Raw genomic sequence first — 20,061 nt, forward strand, 5'->3', positions numbered from 1 at the left:
TGATAGCGTTTCAGTTGAAGGGTGCGGTGCTACGGTACGGGGCTCCATACGGTGCGGACATGGAGGAGGATTTAGAACATTTCTTGCGGTCAAGAGAGGTCCCACACGACGACATCATGCACATGCAACAAGACAAAGTACGTATAAACAACAAAGCATTAAACACCGTGGTTCAAAAGGCGAGTAACTTGTTGAAAAACCGAGGTCGTATATGCAGGCCTTTAATGTTAATTCTTGTAAATATGTTCAGGTTCATTAAACATAACTCGTTAAGTGCACATATGTTTTGAAATTTCAAATCGTGTCCAAATTCATGGGCTGCATCCTCCCGAGGACTCGGGCTTCGTGGTCTACGTGGGCCGGGTTCTCAGAACGGCTGGGGAAATTGGACGGTCTAGCCTTCTGATTAGCGTCACCGCTGTCTCGGTGGAGTGTAATAAGCTCGTCCGTCTGCTCCTTTCTATCTAAAATATAAGACGACACTGGAGTAAATTCTCGACCATCTCGCACTTCTGTTTAATCAGTTTTCTGTGTGACGTTGATTAAGCGCTGTAAAACCAATGTGGAACCCACCCGGGGGATTAATAAAGTTTTATTTTATCGAATTTAATCTAATAACTTTAATCTCAGCCAAACCGTTTTACTCACGAACAAATGAAACACTGAAAAAAGCCAAACATTAACATTTTTAGGTTGTCTAAGTGTTTTATATATTAAGTTTAGCCTGAGTAGCTAAAGTCCGCGGTGATCTGAAAATAATATGCCGCGAGTTGTGCCGTTCTTGGCGGCTTTAGTGACCCTTGAGCTCTCGGCTACCTATCGAGCTGGTGGGTAACAGACATCAAGGAAAACGTCGAAGCACTTTTGCAAATATGCGATATCTTGATAAACCGAGAAGATATTTCAAGTTTATACACCCACGTTCTCCCCTGAAATGTGTTTAAAAAAATTTTGTGACCCAGAAAGATTAATAACGGTCATTTTAAAACTTATTAACGGCCGCCATTACCGGAAACTGGAGTTTGGCTGGGCCGCACTTTGAATTCTGGGATATGGGCCACGAAGCACACACCGGACCCATCCTTCAAATTCGGTGAAAAGTGAATGTAATTCTTTGTATTACACCCCCTGGCATATGTTAATTTTGTTCTGGTTGTATACATGTTCTGTATACTGTTTCTTAATAAAGTTCAATAATTAAAAAAAAAATAGGTGAAAAGGAGGACGCATTTGTCTGCTGCATTCGGAGGAGTTTACGAATTTAAAATAGAATCTTTGTAGAGATTGCCAGAATTGTTGTACATTTCTGTGCAAATAATAAAAAAAAAAGGAGTCTACGAAATTGGATAGCCTTCGGTGCATCGCTGTGACATAATCGGTCTACAAAAGCGTCCTCAGGAGGATGCAGCCCATGAATTTGGACAATGTGATAAATACAGTTTAAAAAAAAAAAAAAGAGGTTGCAGCCCATGAATTTGGATGTTGTTATCTGGCTGTGCCATAACCATGGTAACATGGACAGCATGGCACAAAATACTTGGTGGAACTTACCTTACTTATACCTTACTAGCAAAATATTTTTTAGTAACGTAGTATATTGCTACAGGAAAAATGATTCTATGTTTCTTTACCTTCTTTTAAATGTACAAAGATGCCCTTTGTCTGTGGTTAGATTAGTTTAGAAGTGTCTTTTTAGACTTTCCCAGCAAAGACATATTGTTTCGGGGACATATTGTTTCAGATTGTTTTATCTCTCCCAGCTCTCTGCTGATGAGACTAGCACCATATATGGAGTTGTTTATTTTATCTGTTTATTATTTTCTTATCCTGTTCTCACTGTCTCTGTGATTTGTGCCTATAAAAATGCCAAGCCACTGTCCATGGTTGTGGGTTGTTTCCAGCAGCTCACCCGTGTACACGTTAAGCATAAAAAAGTAACTTTGTCTCATTGTGTCTCTATTCCTCCTGGGTTTATTTTTGCAGGGTTTTCTCCCAACATATATAAATATCTACTACTATTACTATACTAATACTAACACAGCAACAGTAAAGTAATAAGACAGAAGTTGACAGAGTAACTTTTGATAATGATCATGAACAGTGATTAAGAACTCTATTCTAATACAGTTAGTATTCCATGTGTGCTAGTGTGGCTTCCTCGAGTAAAAGTATATTAATACCATTTCTCTAATGTTTTATGTCTGCAGGTGGATAAGGCAGTGCTGTCCGTCATGACTGATGGACAAATGGCAAAATACATAAGGACATATGGTGACAGACTAGCTGTCCAGTCCTTCTGTCAACAAACTAAGTACAGCACAGATAAAGAGACTCTTCTGCAGAACCTAAGAGATAAAATTGCGGCACGGAAAGTAAGATCAAAAACCAAAGGAGTGCTGTGTGGTTCATCAGGTGTGTTCCAAAAGCAAAGTGAAGGGATGTCAAGACAGAGAAATACTGCAGCAGAGAAGACCTGCAGAAAAATAGAAATCGGATGGCTTCATTTAAGCAGTAATGAATACCGTCAAGTGAGAACCAGAAATGGTGGAGGAACAAGACATGCAACTGTGGAAAAAACTACAACTGTAGCTAAGATTTTGGAAATGGGAAAGGACCTGTTTTTTCCAGATGGGTACTCGCCAAAAGGGAGAGTTGAAGACTTTGTCATTGAAATCAGTGATTTTAAAAGAAATCCGATTGCTTTAGATGACACTGTTGGCAAACTTTATGAACAAACCAAATTGAAGCTCCTGAGATTTTACATTTGCACGAAAGATGAAACACTGTTAACAGTTCAGTCCTCATCTGAAGAGGATTTTTCTGTCAGCATAACTGAAGAAGATTCACCAGTGACATTACTTGGATTTGACAGTGAGACAGATGATTTTGTACCAGATCTACTTGAACATGGGGATTCATCTGACAGTGACACTGGCAAACAGGTTTGTTAAAATAAGAAAGTTATTATTAAAAATAATGATCACTTTAAAGTTACTGTATTTTGTTGTGTTTAGTAGTGCTCGGTGGTAACATGCGACATTTTCTAATTTTGTTGTACTATTGTACTAGGTTTGACTGTGCAACTGCAATAAAGAGTTGTGTTATTCAAGTGCTTTATGTACATCTACGAATATTTGCACTTCTGTAGGATGAAATTATTCCAGGAATTTGTTGTTGACTTGTGTGGTAAGGTACATCTGTGAAAGACTTCCAGCTTTGTATTCATTAACATGTACAAAATGACTGGCTGCTGAAAAAATAATTGAATTATTTTCGTTTGTGTCTTGTGTTTGTTTTCTGGTTCACAGATTCACAATTTCCAGATGGAACCCAATCCAAAAAAAATGAAATCACTCTGTGAGGCAGTGACAACACAAAGTCCAGGAAAATCCCATCATATGCATTCAACCCCAACAGACATTAAAAACACTGTCGTGGGACAGCGGCAGCAGACTGACTCAAGTGATCATGATTTCCCTGACCACTGCTCTGAAATTATTGATCTGACCAGTATAGTTCCTAACAAATCCTTCAAACTACAGTCCCAGGCCAAACTTCCAGAAGATTTGGAATGTCGTTTTCCACACATAGACGAAGCGGATACGGTTGTATGGAATCCTGAAGAGGATCTTGTCAGAGCAGATGGTGATGACACAGTCGTGATAACCCTGAATTATGTCAACAGTGAGGATCTCAGACAGGTAAGACCATGGACAGTTGTGGTTGATATGGTTCAAGTGTGACAAAAGATGGAAATTTATTAATAATCAAATTCAGTAACTTGCATAGTTCTGCTTTTAAAAAAGCTGATCATGCATTCCTGCTTGGACAAAATTTAAGCATGTGTGTTATTTTCTGTAATATTCTTTTGGATCTTAAAAGAAATAACTTACAGTACTGTGAAACAATTTTTCGATTTTTATTAATCAGAATTCATCTCTTGTTTGTTTAAAACTTGATTTTTTGGCAGCAATAATACAACATTTTAAGTAGCAATAAGAAAATCAAGATCTGATAAAAACCTGTGGAATTCCACTGTAATATGTCTTTTTACTCTTGTAAGTGAGACATGTAGGCTGAAAATAAAGTGGTGTATTTTTGTTCTATTTCTTAATACCTATTGACATATTTTGCAGACTTTTTAAGAACATTCATGAATTAGAATAGGCCAAGTTAGAAGATTGAAGAAGAGTCTTCTAATCTTGAAGGGTTAAGGTGTCTGTTGTCAATTAATGCAATACTTCCTTCTCAGAATGCCGACACAAATGGATTACCTATGGATGGTTTCCTGCTACCATTGTCTTCAGCTAATGGCTTGCCCACACCCCATATGCAGTCAATACAAGAGGAAGCACCCCAGATTGCACAGGTAAGATGGATCAATTCAGGCAACCATAAACACCTACCTTTACATACTGTAGAGATGCCAAAAATGTCATGCTATTTTCTGAGGATATGGCAGTTTGTGGGTCTATTTGAATTAAAAGGATATTGTCAGTTGAGAGACAATTACAGTGTTTTACATTAACATAAGATTAAACAGGAAATTTAGTCTTGAAATAAAATTATTTACATAACACAGCAGTGAGACATTGTTTTGGTGTCACTATTGTGTTCTCTACCTATTTTGCACAGAAGTGCGTCTTCTCATACCTGTAAAGAACACTTGTATAATTTTCTGTGAGGCATACAAGGACATCCATCAGGCCACAATGTTAATGTAATATATAAATTGTCAGTGCAACCATGGTTTGGGAATGTACAAATGTTCAAACTTTTTCAGAACATTGATATTGTGTAATCTGTACAATTCAATTGCATTTCTTATGGAATGTGCATGTTTTGTCTTTTACTCAGGACCATGGACTGAATTTCATCGCACAAGGTTTGCGTTTAGATTCAAGCAACCAACTTTCCCCATCAAATTCAGGAGACCCACAGAGCCCCCTACATGTATCAATTCGCAGGATAAAAGTTGTTGATGATCTTTTGACTGTATTTATGGACAGTCGCATTCTGAATGTGACTTTAAAGATGAACTTTGTAAATGAAAATGCTGTTGATGATGCTGGGGTGTCAAGGGAGGTTTACACTGCATTTTGGGAGCAATTTTTGGAACAGTGTGAAGGTGAAAATGAACGAGTTCCAAGGCTGAGGCCAGACTTTAGTGAGGCTGAATGGCAAGCAGTTGGGCAGTTATGGGTGAAAGGCTTACTAGACCATGGTGTCTTTCCAGTGAGGCTGTCAAGGGCTTTCATTTTAGCTTGCATCCACGGAATGGACTCAGTTGATGTAGACATTCTGATTGCATCGTTTCTCAACTATCTCCCTCCTGTTGAGAGATCAGCTGTTGAGAAGGCGCTCCAAGGCACAATGGATGAAAATGATGAAGAGGACCTGCTTGACCTTTTTACAAGGATGGGTTCCCACTTCCTACCACCTAAGAACAACATGCAGCCTGCCATTGAAACAATGGCTCATAAGGCCATTCTCCAAGAGCCAAAGTATATAATGGATTGCTTCTCCACACCCATGGCACATCTGCAGCTGAAACTGGCAGACAAGGAAAGTGTGTTATCTCTGTATGAGACAAAGAAGGCCACAGGCAAAAGACTAGTGCAGCTATTGGAAGCAACAAAAATCATGCTGTCTCACGGAGAACAAACAACGTTTAACCATCTTCAGCGTTATGTTAAAAACGCTGATGAAACCAAAGCTGAAAAAATCCTGCGCTTCTGCACAGGATCTTCTGTGATATGTGTTGACAAAATTTTGGTGTGCTTTAATGCTGAAACTGGGCTCAACAGAAGGCCTGTTGCTCACACCTGTGGAGCTACCCTTGAAGTGCCATGCACTTACAGTTCTTATCCTGAATTTCGCACAGAGTTCGACAATATCCTTTCCAGCAATTACTTTGAAATGGACATCATTTGAACTTGATGAGTGTACTAATGGTTAGAGCTGTAATTTTTATTTGTATGAGACCTTGAGTTCATAAATTCTGTCTTGTTTCATTTTGTCATTGAAACATTTGATATATTCAGCCGTATAACAAGCAGTCACAAATTTAATTTTCTGATGGTTTAGTTGTATGTTAGGTCATATTTCACAAGGACTCTTTATTGTTTAAAATTCTTTGAAAATGACCGCATCTTTAACTTCTGTTGAAAACAAGGTTTGTGTTTAGCGTTAGAGGGACAAATCACATAAAAATTCGCTGTACACATTGTCATTTTTTTTTCTTTTACTCTTGCCATCAGCCAGAATAAAGGCTCGCTTTTGTTTTAAGTTGATTGTCCTCTCTCTCTCCTTGTCTGCTTTTGGGTACGTTCTCTCAACACACCTGCATACCCTGCAGTGACACACATTGGCTTGCTGTTTATCCATCTAGAATGTTTTGAAGTGAGTTGCCTAGTTTTGGGAGATATTAGCTGTAGAGATCTCTTCCTTGTTGAAAAACAACATGAAGCTACATAAGGTCTACATAAAGACATTGCTACTAAGCATTAAGTACCATGTGAAACAAGAGAGGGGTAGGCTTGTACAGTCAATATCTCTAAAATTGGGCAACTCACACTAAAACAATGTGGATTAAGGAATACTACAGCTAGCGAACAGAAAAATTGGTAAATTTGATTTTAGGGTGAAAAGTCCATTAATATTAGTAAAGAATGTCACTATGGTTGCAAAAGAAGTTATTGAAAGTTAATGATAAGATCCTGTTTACAAATTCTTAAAGCTGATGTGGCCTATAAACATCATCTTGTAACAATAAGTCCTATTTTCCCTTGATTAGCTTCCAAAATGTTTACTAGTTGTTTTGTTAAAAATCATATTGCCATCACAAGTTTTTTTTTTTTGAAAGGACTTTGCCATAATGTGACATACAGATGATTCACAATTCTTTATAGTGTCTTATATAATTACAAATTAACAAGCAATGATAATCAGATTTAACAGTTTCTAGGATAAACAAGATTGTAGGCCAGGATTTCTAATTAGATTAAATAGTATATATGGTTAATTATAAAGTATTGCTACATTTTTGACAGATTATGCACTTCTGTCTACCCTTCTCTGAAATTAAAGTGCCTGGGAACACAGGCAGTCAATACACAGATGTTGTCGATATGCTTTTGTCATTTGCAATTTTTTAGTTGTCTGTACTACATAGTCCAAAAATAATTAGAAATTGATTAGATTTCAGTTTATTTGTCCGGTAGTTCAACAACACATATCATCCTTTCAGAAGTGGTGAGTTTTGCAAAAATAGCATTCGAATGAAATTGCTGTTCATCAACAGAACAGGTGGGTGCAAAGAATTTGTTATTCAGCTGATAAAATAAGCTTCAGATAAATTCAGTGACAAAAAAAGAATGTTTATATCTATTAGAAATTCTAAGAGTTCAAAAGGTCTCTATTTAGTTCTTTATTTTTTCAGTTTTGTTTAACCAACATTAAAAAACTAAAGCTCTTCTGGAATAATAAATAGTTTAAAAAAAAAGAAGCAAAAATGACATGAAATAACTATATTTTTAGCCAGAGAAACTGGAGTTCAGAAAAATGCCAAGGTGCCCCCTCTCAGATCATGATGCCCCTTAGTACCATTTCATGTAGCCTGCCAATGTGACAGTTGGCGTTATAATATATATAAAGCAGCAAGGCATAATATCATATCTCTTCGATTTTAAACAGTATTCTAGCCAATATCAACAACTAAACATTCCCATCATTAACAAATACAGATGGTGTAAATAAAAACCAACTCACCATTTAAAAATTATTACAAAATACTCAACATAAACCACCATTATCTGATTAAACACTGTACATTAAAACTCCTAACACATTAAATTAAGATGTGTCTTATGTTTTGATCCATGTATCAAGCCAAATACACAGTTAAAGTAATTCGAAGTAATACACATAGACATGGAACTTGATAACATTTGACAGAACATTACAGTGTTTTTGTGCTAAAGAACACTCAGAATATCATTAACAGGCAGAGACTCCCCTTTATACTTTAGTTCACTGACCCTCCTGGAACACAACAATAAATATTTCTATATAAGATATTCTCATAAATGACTGTATACTAGAAAGCTTACAGTTTACAGTCTGTTTAACATCCAGAAGTTAGCTTTCGCACATATCACAGGTCAATTTTGAGTAATGTTCTCTGCTGCAGTGTATGCAATTTACACTAATGCCATGATGTTCTCTCTTAAATGCATGTACAAGTTCACAGCCTGATATGAGTCTGTTGGTGGAGTCAGATGGGACTCAGTCATGATGATATTGCACAGTTCATATACATCGGGGTCACATGGTTTGGTCAGTCGAAAAACACACTCAGTTTTACACATTTCAACATGTTCTTCTTCAGTGGGGCAAAGGAAGTCTCTTGTCCCGTAGAGCTCAGGTAATGTATACATTACATTAGGTCGACCACTGGGGATATTGATGTTTGCTGATGGCCTGATGGAGTGTGTATTCCAAACCTGTGCAGTGTCATCCAGCTCATCCTGTTAAAAAGAATACAGAAATTTAAGAAATGCGATCGCATGTACGTATATACATATACGCAAATCACGATGAGACAACTCACTCACTGAGAGGAAGGTTTATTAGATTTATGCAATTTATTATTTTTAAACAATCATGTGCATTTTTGTAATCATGTACTTTACCTAATGTCATCTGTACAAGTGTTTCACACACTAACTACGGTTACTGTTATGCTGTGATATCTTACATTAGTACTATTAGTCTTATTACTACCTGCTTGGCTCATCTACTCACCTCATAATAATCAATTTGTTTTATGTCACTGATCATTGTATTTTGTATTTGTAAGTTATTTTGATATCCCAATCGAAATAATTCCAAATTGTAAATAGTTAATATTATAGATAAGAAAATTTCATATGCCATGTCAACATAAACAACATAGATGTTACTGTAGTCTTGGTTGTTGAGCTCTTCCTTAAGGCGGCCGATTGCTTAAACCTAAATTATAGTATTTACACAATTTTTGATTTCATTTACTCCCTGCTCCTCTCACCCGCTTCTCCCTGTCTTGTCTCTTTCTTCCTGCAAGTCTCTCCATTCCCTAAACCTGGTACAGGGCCCTATTTCAGGAAGTGAAAAACGATACTCAGGGTTGAGTAACCCCGAACTGTCCAACTCGGAATATTCGGTTTCAGAAAGGCTGATAACAATTAGTTCAATCAACGCGGAGTTGCTTTAACCCCAAGTTAAGCACGCGCACGAGGATACATAAAGCCCTTATTAGTGGAGCACAGATTAAGCGAGTCACCATGGAGACGGAGGGAAAGAAGGCGCGGTCAATGTATTTTACAGCGCTTGAGGCCGAAATTCTGATGGCAGCATATGCCGATAACATGCAAATTTTGCAGAAAAAAAGTAACACAGCCTCAGCTGCAAAAGAAAGGGAGCATGCATGGCAAAAAATAGCCGACAGAGTCAATGCGTGAGTGTTAATTTAAACATTGATCTAGGGATTTCCACCCATTTAACACGTTATTTATTATTTTTTATTTTTTATTTTATACATTTTATTTTGTGACGTGATGTGATCGCAGGTGCAACCCAACAGGCCCCAAATGTTCCTGGCAGCAAGTAAAAATGAAATATAAAAATATAGTCCAAACAGGTGAGGTGTAATTGTATTATGAGCCATAGTGCTTGGTCTGTTTGTCCGATGTAAATCAATTGCAGTTAGAGGCTACATTAATTGTCTTTCTGTAAGCACTTATTAAAATTATCTGAGCACATTACAAGTACATATTTGCTTACTCTGTATGCTCAAATGTGACCCGTTATGGCCACTAGAAAAAAAGTGGAGGCCCGAAAAAAAAGATGGGGGTCCTCCACCACCACCACCACACAGAGGCTGAGCAGTTGGCTTCCACATTTGTGATAATGGGAACACCACAAACGAGTACAGGACACGTTTCACTTCCTCAGTTTCCTTTATCTCTCACTCACACACGCATGCATCCAGGCACGCAACAAAACATATTTTATTAACTCACCTGGATGAGTCCCATGCAACAAAACTGAAGGAGGTTTTTGTCCAGAAACCCACCATCAAAGTACCCGTTGTCTCTGATGTCTGCAAATAAGGATAACCAGAACTCCAGACACTGGCTGCGAAGAAAACGCCACCAGTATTCAATCCTTTGATTGGCGGTACTTGCTCCCTCCAAGTAACTCTCAGGGGTGTCGTTAGGAGCCACGGGCACAAGGAAACGCTGAAAGCCTCTAACATGGCCATTTTCAGTTCCAAGATCGCCCCTCACAACTCTAGGGCAGCCCTTTAAACGCTGCACCGCTTCTATGTAATACCCCCCGATCACTTTCGGATTACTATTTGTTGTGTATGCATTAAGCCAGATTATTTTTCTCGAGAAACCGTCAATACTACCATTGATACAGATGCCATATGGCTTCAGTTTGTCGTAGGAGTCCATGTGCCAGATGAAATCCGGCCCTTTTGAAAAATAGTTCCTCCGCCTGAAACGTCTTGCTTGCCTCAGTGCGACGCCTCGGGGATCCAGCTCCTTCAAAACCAAGCGCACATCCTCTTTCCTCACGCGTAGTCCATGTTCCCTGCATTTAGCGTACATCCATCGGTATCCGTGAAGCTGCCCAGAGTACTGCAATTGGTTGTCTATAAATTCAACCAAGACGGCCAGGTCAGAGTACGCTTTGTGGCGAGTGTGTCCCCTTGCGCTAAGAACTCTCTTCAGATGTCTTTCGCTTATATGAAAACTGTATATAATGCAAAGCACAGTTTTAATGTCTTTATAGTTTAGTCCAAGCTCAAAGTAAAAATCTATGAATCGCTCAAATGGGTGTGTGTCCTCCATCGCTGTGGTTGTTTCTAAGGTTTCAGTGCTGATTTGGAGGTCTATGGTACAGACTTTTGCGAAATCTCGCAATACTTATTGCGAGCGCTCGCAATACTTTTGCGAGATCTCGCAATACTTATTGCGAGCGCTCGCAATACTTTTGCGAGATCTCGCAATACTTTTGCAAGCGCTCGCAATACTTTTGCGAGATCTCGCAAAAGTCCGTCTTAATTTTTTTTTTTCTCCCTAATTTTTTTTTCTCCCATGTCCCCTGGGGGGCTCCGTACTCTCGCACTTTTTCCCCCTTCACTCAGCATGCGAGCCTTGTGCTTTGCGCTGGGCAGGGGGGGAGGGTCGGTAGTTACACTCAGTAGCACAGGAACAGAGCAGGAGGGAGAGAGAGAGAAAGAGAGCCAGGGACAACAACGTCACATTAGAAAGGTATCCGGTTGTTCAGTCTGACGTCACTAGCCGTGTCTGGACCTAAAATCCGCTGCAGGTCCATATATCAAACGATCACTATGGCATTACTGAGAGTTGAAAAACTGTCTAAAGTCTTTCATCTTTAATAAAATGATCAGCGTTCTGCTCTACATCCAGGCATCCATGAAAACGGAATTTATGACATTTAACGGAGTTAGAAGTTAGCAGGGAGTTAGCTCGCTAGCTTCTATCTAAATACAATATAGCATGTCCTGACTGCTGGGTTTTGGAAACAAATTAAAACGTACAGCTCTGTTATCACTTCCAGCATAAATGAAGTATTGTATCCACAATACAAGGTTAGTCATTCATACACTGCTGCATGGGATGGGCTGTAGTTACATCCTAAGGTTTTAAAAACTGAGCCTTAAATAAATGATTAGCGGTAATAAAAGCTGAGGGAGGTCAACAGTGATCACTGACTGTTTTAGGCGCTTTTTGAGATTAAATAGAAGAAAATACATAACATTAAACATGTTAACAACACAACTCCGAAGCAGGTATAAATTCCGAAGCACGTAAAAATTCTGAAGCACGTACAAACTGCAAAGCATGTACAAACTCAAAAACGCATACAAATTCTGAAGCACGTACAAACTGCAAAGCACGTACAAATTCCAAAGAACATATTTTGCAGTTTGTACGTGCTTCGGAATTTATACGTGTTTTGGAGTTTGCATGTGCTTTGTCTCTAGGAGCCACTGTAGAAGATGTCCTTTTGCCATTAATTATGCCAGAATTTTAGTTTTCATTGTGAGTACTTGTGTTTTATACTAGGTGATACTGTAGAACTAAAAAGTATGTACTTATTTTTTATTTGCAGTAACTGACCATATTTACTACTAAGATATACTGTTTTATTAAGCAGCTGGATTGCCTTTATTTATTTATTTTTTACTGTAGTTTTCACAATAATTCTAACAATGTTTTGACATTTTGGTACAATTAAAAGTACGGTATGTTTTTGGTGATTAATATACAGTTGTAGATTGTAAATTCAAATGATAATAGCAGAAAAGACTGTTATGCATACAGAATTATTACGTAAGTTATAGGGTGATTAATTGTAAATAATGTTACAAATTTTTCTTGTTTTCAAAGACAATGGGCCATATTACTGTACATTATTGTACTTTAAACATTTTAGCAGTGCAAAAATTAAAGCAATTTACCATTTTTCAATTTACAGTGATTCAACATAATTATTACAATTATCTACTTTTTTGGATTTAATGGTAATTTACCGTTGCCATTTCGCAGTTATTTACTGTAATTTTTATGTACATTTCTTACAGTGCAAGATTATTATCAGGGGTGCACATAAGTGGTCCGCAGGTGCACATGCGCTGTCAAAATAAAAGACGCGCACCAGCTAAGAAGTTGCAACACGCAAGATAAGGAAGATAAGGTGAGATCTCCTCAAGATGTGGAAGATTCTCGGAAAAGTGGTTGCAGGAGGTGAGCTGGCTTCAAACAAATGATTTTCACGGCATACTCTGCACCAAATCTCTGAGCATTCATCATTTGTTTGAAGCCAGCTCACCTCCTACATCCACTTTTCCGAGAATCTTCAACATCTTGAGGAGATCTAAACAAACTCTGTCCTCCAGAAAATCTTATGTCTTATCTTATGGGTCTCCACAGTTTCCTTGAGTTCTGCATTGTCTTTTCTAAGCTTTGCGTTCTCCTGCATGACTTTATCTACCTTACTTTTGACCTCGCGCACCTCAGCACGAAGGCTCCTTATCTCCTTAAGGTGACCATCTTCCTTTATCTGAGCCTTTGTAATCAACGTCTGCATTGTACCACTCAGTCTGTTAAAATGCTCATCAATGTTTGGTACAGAGCGTAAATTATTTAACCTTTCCTGTGCCATTTTTTTTTTTAAATTGACAGCACAGTGTATTAGCTTTTTGAAAGGTTCCTGGTTTCTGAAAATGCTCGAAAGTAAACTGTGTTTGCACCAAGGTAGCAATATGGCTCAAGGAGGCCATAGACAGAGTTAAATAGGCAATCACTGTTAAGCATTGAAAAGCCCCAGTAAGCTGCAGGTATAATAAGGCCTACTGCGGCAACACCTAAACCTATTTTAAGTAGGCGTTTAGCACCATGAACCACTAGTCGGCACCACATCAGGAGATGGTTCCAAGGCAGGAAAAAAAAAGCTCCTCGGATTCAGGAGGAAGATTCTCCAGCTGCAGAGGTTCACCAGTGATGTTGTGAACAGCAGCTAATATTTCTTCTTCCTCCTGCCTTCTCAGCTGATCCTTAAGATTATTAATTATTTCTCTTTTCATTTTAAGATGTTCATAAAGTTCATCTATGAGATCTTCGTTATGAACAATCTTGAAATTTTGCTTTTTGACTTTTTCTTCCAGCCAAAATATTTGCAGTGTTGTGTTCGCTGTTTTTAATTTGTTTAGCTCATCTCTTGACTGATGGAAATTATCTTTATAATAATTCTTTTTGAGCTTTAGGGTGCTCAACTCCAACTGGAGTTGTTGAATTTTCATTTGAAGCTCCATAGGGTCAGGTATTTGTCTCTCCATCAACCCATACAGTCTTTGTGATTCCTCTCGAATCTCTCCGTCAGACTGTAAATTATTAAATGCTTCGTTTGACATTTCTTTAAACTCTTAATGCAAAGTGTCGACAAGAAAAAATGTTTGCTTAATTGTTTAAGTTTAAAAATAGTCCCTTTCTGAAAGTCTGGTTTGCTAAACACAACTCGCTGTTTCTGAAAATGTTCCAAGTAAAACTGTGTTTGCAAAGGTGAAGAGGGGCTATTTATAGACTTTCGTGGCAGCGAATTTGACGTCAGCGCTCTTTGAGCCTTTGATCCTTTGTTTGGTCACAGGATCACATGACAGCTGTGCGTAATTCTGCGCATGCTCAGAGAATACCCATTGTGATGCACGGTTTTGTTTTGAATTTTTTAAAATACCCTGAAAACAGTCCAAACAGTGTTGCCAACTTAGCGATTTTGTCGCTATATTTAGGGAGTTTTCAAACCCCCCCCTTAGCGTCGTTTTTTTTTTTTTCTAAAAAGCGACTAGCGACAAATCTGGCGGCTTTTTCTGGTGTTATTGGAGGCTTATTTATGACGACTTTTGACGTGAAAGCGTTGTTACTCTCAACAAGCAGCGGGTGCTGCCGTGGGCACATCGCTCGTGCCAAAGCGCTCACAGGCGGAGGATAGTCCTCCTCCAGCCGCTATCAGGGCAGGAGATGTTCACGTGCGTCCAAACTGCAAATGAATCGCGCACGAGCAAAGCCGCCGCTCCCGCACTGACTGTAACGCAGTCAATTCTTCTTTTACTGTTATGCTGTTTTGTGGATCACAAGGTTTAAAACTACTTGTAAACACACACACAGTAACTCCACCCTAACCTGCAGCTGCAGCGCAAATAACAACGAAAATTGTTTGTAAACGTGTCCTGGAGTTTACAGGTGCAGACAGTGCAACAGCTTCCAGGTCATTTATTCTGCCAATATGGCAAGAAGGTCATAACTGCTTCAAGCACTGTCTATATCAGGGGTAGGCAACGCCAGGCCTCGAGGGCCTGGAGAGATAAGGCTTTAAAGGATCTTCATTAAAAGCAAGCCTTGTGTGGAAGATCTCCTCTATTTTGTTCGCTAGCTGTCTAGCTTCACATGTGTCGTGAGGGCAGCATAGTGAGGCTGTGTAACCCAGTGTTAATTTGGTTATCTGATATTGTGTGATATTCAGTATATATGTATATACCTATATTGGGTGTTATAAAATGTTCTTCAATGATTTTGAGTTTTTTTTATTGCTATTGGTTTGCGGCTGCTTTACGACAGTCGACTGTAGTGATGGGATTTCCGGCTCTTTTTAGAGATCCGGCTCTTTCGGTTCGGCTCACTAAAAAGAGCTCTTTCGGCTCCGAACCGGCTCTTCAGGTTGTTTTGTTGCTTTAATTTATTTATTATTAACAATAATATAAAATTATGCACAAAAGGAATTACTAACGTAAAAACAAGTGGTTTTATTTATATATGTTTATATATAAATATATGCGGTGGCCCCTAGAGACAAAACACGTACAAACTCCAAAACACATTTCTAGCATTAACTGAACTTCCAAAGCAGAGCTACTAGATCACTTAAATTACACAATTGAAAGCAAGTGTGTATTGTTTGTGTATTTATACACAGGCACTCATATATATATTCAAATAATTTAAAAAAAAGTTCATTTACCTGTTATTACCACACACCAAATCCGGTCGTTGGTACTTGCTGGCTTGTGTAGCCACAAGATAACAAAGGCTCAACACTGCGCCCAGCATCCTGGAGCACTTCTGTTGTCTTTTGTACGTGTTTTGAGTTTTTATGTGCTTCTGAGTTTTTATATGCTTCTGAGTTTTTACGTGCTTCGGAGTTTGTACGTGTTTTTACGTGTTTTGGAGTTTTTACGTGTTTTGGAGTTTGTACGTGTTTTGGAGTTTGTACATGCTTCAGAGTTCGTACGTGATTTGAAGTTTGTATGTGCTTTGTCTCTAGGGGCCACCGTAAATATACTTTTATTTATTCACTCCACATAAAATGTAATAAATAAATCATATAATACAAAAATCAACTATTCACATTTCAAGTTTTAACTATTTAAATTTTCAGCTTTTTCCTTTCACAAATTTAAAGTGAAAAGAACACAAAACACTGCAAACCACAACACAATTAAATATAAATTATAATATGAAAACTAAAAGAACATGCATATTCTCTGTCATATGGACCTGCATGAATAAACTTTCTCAATCCTTTATCATCTGCAACCGAAAATAGTTGTGGATGATTACTATACCTTTCTAATGTTGTTGTCCCTGCCTCTCTTTCTCTCTCTCTGGCTCTGTTCCTGTGCTACTGAGTGTAACTACCGCCCCTCCCCCCTCTGCCCAGCGTAAAGCACAAGGCTCGCGTGCAGAGTGAAACGGAAAAAAAGTGCGAGAGAGAGGCTGAGAGAAAGAAAAAAAAAAAAAAAACCCACGTGACGGCTCGCGATAAGGAGCCGGCTCGCGTCGTTCACGTCAAAGAGTCGGCTCTAAGAGCCATTTCGTTCGCGAACGACCCATCACTACTGTATACAAAAGCCAGCCGGCCCTCATAGATCCAGTTAAAATTTTTATTTTATCTTAAAATATCAGAAAAGCTGGAGCTGCTTTTATTTGAACTCATTTATCCAGGGCCGTTGCTAGCCATTTGGGTGCCCTAAGCACAAATGCTTTATGGTGCCCCCCCCCCCCACCACTGAAAAAAAAAAAAAAACATTAATACTTTTGAATTTCTCAGTGGAATTTGTTTAATTAAATAACAACAAACATGACAGTTAAACAAATAAATAAGGTTAAAGGAGGTTAAAAATACTGTTACAAATAAATACTGAAACAAAAATTGAACATTGGAACAAGAACAAAGAGCCTGGCAATAATGTGTAATTTTTTTTATAAAAAAATAATATATATAATATAATAGTATTATTATTAATATATTTACAAATAGTTTCACAATAGAATTTAAATAAGAAACTTAAATAAGAAAAATAAGAATTTGAACACAAAAGCCACATTCCTTAAGTAACTATGTTAAACATTTTTACAATTCGTTGTCAGAGTATGCCCTAGACTCTAGGGCATACTCTGACAACCAGAAAATGCAGGCGTGGTGTGCCTCTCTAGGGCCTAGAGAGGCACACGCCTGCATTTTCTGGTTGCAAAATCAGCTATAAGGTCATCATATGATAGCTTCTGAGCCACGTTACCATTGATGCTGATAACAGCCAGACCACTTAAACGTTCCTGCCCCATTGATGAACGCAGGTACGTTTTAATGAGTTTGAGCTTTGAAAAGCTTCGCTCAGCAGAGGCAACTGTGACAGGCAGGGTCAGTGCAATACGCAGAGCAATCCACAGATTGGGATATACCTCTTGAAGCTGATTGTCATGTAAAAATGACAGCATTTCCAAAGCAGACGTCTGTGGTGGCAGCTGAGGAAGGTTGATGATTTCCTGCATCATCTCAGGTCCATCAATGTCAGCTACTCCCTTATCTGTCAGTGTCTTCTGTACTTCAGTGCAGTGTTTTTTTAAATCCTCCTTGGACATCCCATTCACTTTGCTGAAATCAAGCAGCACTCCATATTTCTCCTTCACTTGATTCATGGTCTCAAACCTCTCCTGTAGGGAGATTAAAGCAGAGTCCACAACACAATTGAAAAATGTGACCTCAAGCTTTTTAAGGGCATCATGGAGGGGCTCATCAACAGCTTCATATGCAAACTGCCTTTTTGTGCTCCTGAGCCTTTTCTCCTTCAACTGTGGTTCTATGTTCAGGGCCTCACAGAGTTCTTTGGCAGCTGACACAGCCTCATCAAACCCAGACTGTCTGTATTTAGAGAGGTTACTTTTGGCAGTGTCAATGAGCCTGACAGCAACATCGAGCTGCATGGAGCTGGACTGTAGTAACTTGTTCACCTGGTTTGTGATTGTAAGAAGTTCACACCACACGATGGAGCAAATCAAAAATCGAAATGAGGCTACTTCCTCAGCAAGCACTTGAGCCTCCACCTTTGCGACTGCATCACTTACAGCTTCTCTGGCCTCCAGGAGAGCATCCCTCACTTCTTTTGTCTGACTCCGGACAGCAGTTACACTTTGAAGCCTGCTTTCCCATCTAACGTCACTCCAAGATTTAAGTGTCAATTTCACGTTTTGTTAAAATGGCCCATCGCTGGGTGGCACTGGAAAAGAAATTGAACAACTTCTGCAAATACCCAAAGTAGCCAGTTGCATCTGGAGAGGACTTGGCAGCATCAGCTATGACCAGATTCATCGTGTGAGCTCCACAAGGCACAAACAATGCTCTCGGGTTTAATTGTAGCAGTCTGGCCTGAACACCTTGCTTCTTCCCCTTCATGTTGGCCCCATTGTCATAGGCCTGTCCTCGACAGTTTTCAAATGGAATGCCAAGCTCCTTCAACTTGTCAAGGACAACATTGGACAGGTTAAGGCCAGTTGTTTGCTCCACATTTATATAGCCAAGAAAGTATTCTTTAATATCTGGTTGTGCTTGGAAACAAACAATGCGTACTATGACTGACATTTGTTCAGTGTGACTCACATCTGGAGTACAGTCAAGAATGATGGAGAAGTATTTTGCCAACTGGATTTGCTTCACAATGGCGCGGAATGTTTCTGAAGAGATAATCTGAATTAGTTCGTTCTGTGTCTCAGGGCTGAGGTAATGTGTGTGGGAACCTTCATCTTTTATGTTGGCCAAGTGATTTGCCATTACAAGGTCATATGTTGCCATAAGCTCTACTTCCTTCAAGAAGTTGCCATTGTCCGGCTCATAAAGACAGTCAGAAGAGCCCCTAAAAGACAAATTTCTGGAAGCCAGTGAGAGAGTTATTGAGAGTAATCGTTTGAGAATCTCTCGCCACTTTTTCCTTTCTGCCTCTAGTAAGGTCAACTCCTGTTGATCTATTGCCATGCTTTTCTTTAGCCGTGTGTCCAGTTCTCTCCACTTAAGCATGCACTGTATGTGGTCTTGGCTACACTCATGACCCCTCAAACGGATGTTGATGTTCGACCAGTCACTGAAGCCCTCTGTACTCAGCTTTATATCCTTCACACTGAAAAGCTTACATGCAAAGCAGAACACAGCATTGTTCTGCGGTGAGTACACTAACCAGCTCCGGTGAACCTTTTCTCCATTGGGAAGAATTTTGAACTTAAGGCTAGTGTGAAATGCTCTTCCATCAGGCCCCTTTGGAAAATTAAAATCAGAGCTGACATTAAAAGGACCTCTCCGCACAATTTCAACACGATCAGCATCTACAATGTGAGCTGGCCAAAGAGCAGGATCGGTTGAAGGGGGCACACATGTCTCCACAGTGTCACTTTCTGATAGTCTCTCAGTGACAGGACTCTCAGTGGTACTTGTGTATGGAACTGTACCTGAACTGGTGGTTGATGGTTCTTGTTCTTCTTGGCTAGGGATTGTTGCAGGGTCTACAATGGCTGGTGGTTGATGTCCAGGGATGGCACTACTACTGGATGGTTCATCCTGTCCTTGAGATCCTCCTTGAACATATTTAAGCATTGACCCTGCATACAAGAGAAAATATTCAGGGATTTTACAGAAATACAATTTTGAATCTACAGTAGGCCTACGAAAGATTGCATTATAAGACTAATAAATTAAGTAAGTCACTGGTACATTTAAAAATTACTAACTATATTTTACATGTATAGATTTTCATAATGGCAAATGGCAATATAAACATGCTGTACATAATTTGATATAAATGCGCAAGTAGGAAATCTATATTACTGGAAGATATAGGTTTCATATTACAGTTTCACCAACAGATGTCGCCCTTGATCTATGAACCTAAAGAAAGACGAGAACTATTTATGTGTTCAGACGTCAATGGCATAAATAAGATATGCGTCTTTATAGATATCCTGAAATGCAGCAACATACAAAGTAATCTTGTCTAATCTGATAATAATACTTGACTGCATCACTGACCTATCCCAAAGTTAAGGTTAATCAGTAGCATGCATGACGTTAGCCAGCTAGCAACCTGAGGAGGGAAATGCTAGTCTCACGAATCACGATAACGTTAGCAATCGTGAGTCACGATTGCTAACGTTATCTGAAAACCGTCAA

The 20,061-nt window shown here is 38.9% G+C and overlaps 2 protein-coding genes across 2 annotated transcripts; one reads left to right on the forward strand and one right to left on the reverse strand.

Annotated features, from left to right (window-relative positions):
- On the forward strand, positions 1-6,225 carry LOC146704390 (uncharacterized). The gene is made up of 5 exons (XM_085461511.1): positions 1-137; positions 2,208-2,942; positions 3,309-3,701; positions 4,253-4,369; positions 4,858-6,225. Exons 1-5 carry the CDS (start codon positions 60-62, stop codon positions 5,932-5,934), a joined length of 2,400 nt encoding a protein of 799 aa, XP_085317637.1. The 5' UTR covers positions 1-59; the 3' UTR covers positions 5,935-6,225.
- A 1,189-nt stretch (positions 6,226-7,414) lies between these two features.
- Positions 7,415-11,041, reverse strand: LOC146704391 (uncharacterized). Its single transcript, XM_085461512.1, has 2 exons — positions 10,062-11,041; positions 7,415-8,528 (listed from the first exon to the last, which is right to left on the reverse strand). The coding sequence occupies exons 1-2, from the start codon at positions 10,896-10,898 to the stop codon at positions 8,202-8,204; spliced, it is 1,164 nt and encodes a 387-aa protein (XP_085317638.1). The 5' UTR covers positions 10,899-11,041; the 3' UTR covers positions 7,415-8,201.
- Between the last annotated feature and the right edge of the window lie 9,020 nt (positions 11,042-20,061).

Source organism: Copadichromis virginalis, linkage group LG7 (genome assembly GCF_057382275.1).
Source record: "Copadichromis virginalis isolate Kocher_CV1m ecotype Utaka linkage group LG7, C_Virginalis_male_GT1.1, whole genome shotgun sequence".
NCBI lineage: Eukaryota > Metazoa > Chordata > Actinopteri > Cichliformes > Cichlidae > Copadichromis > Copadichromis virginalis.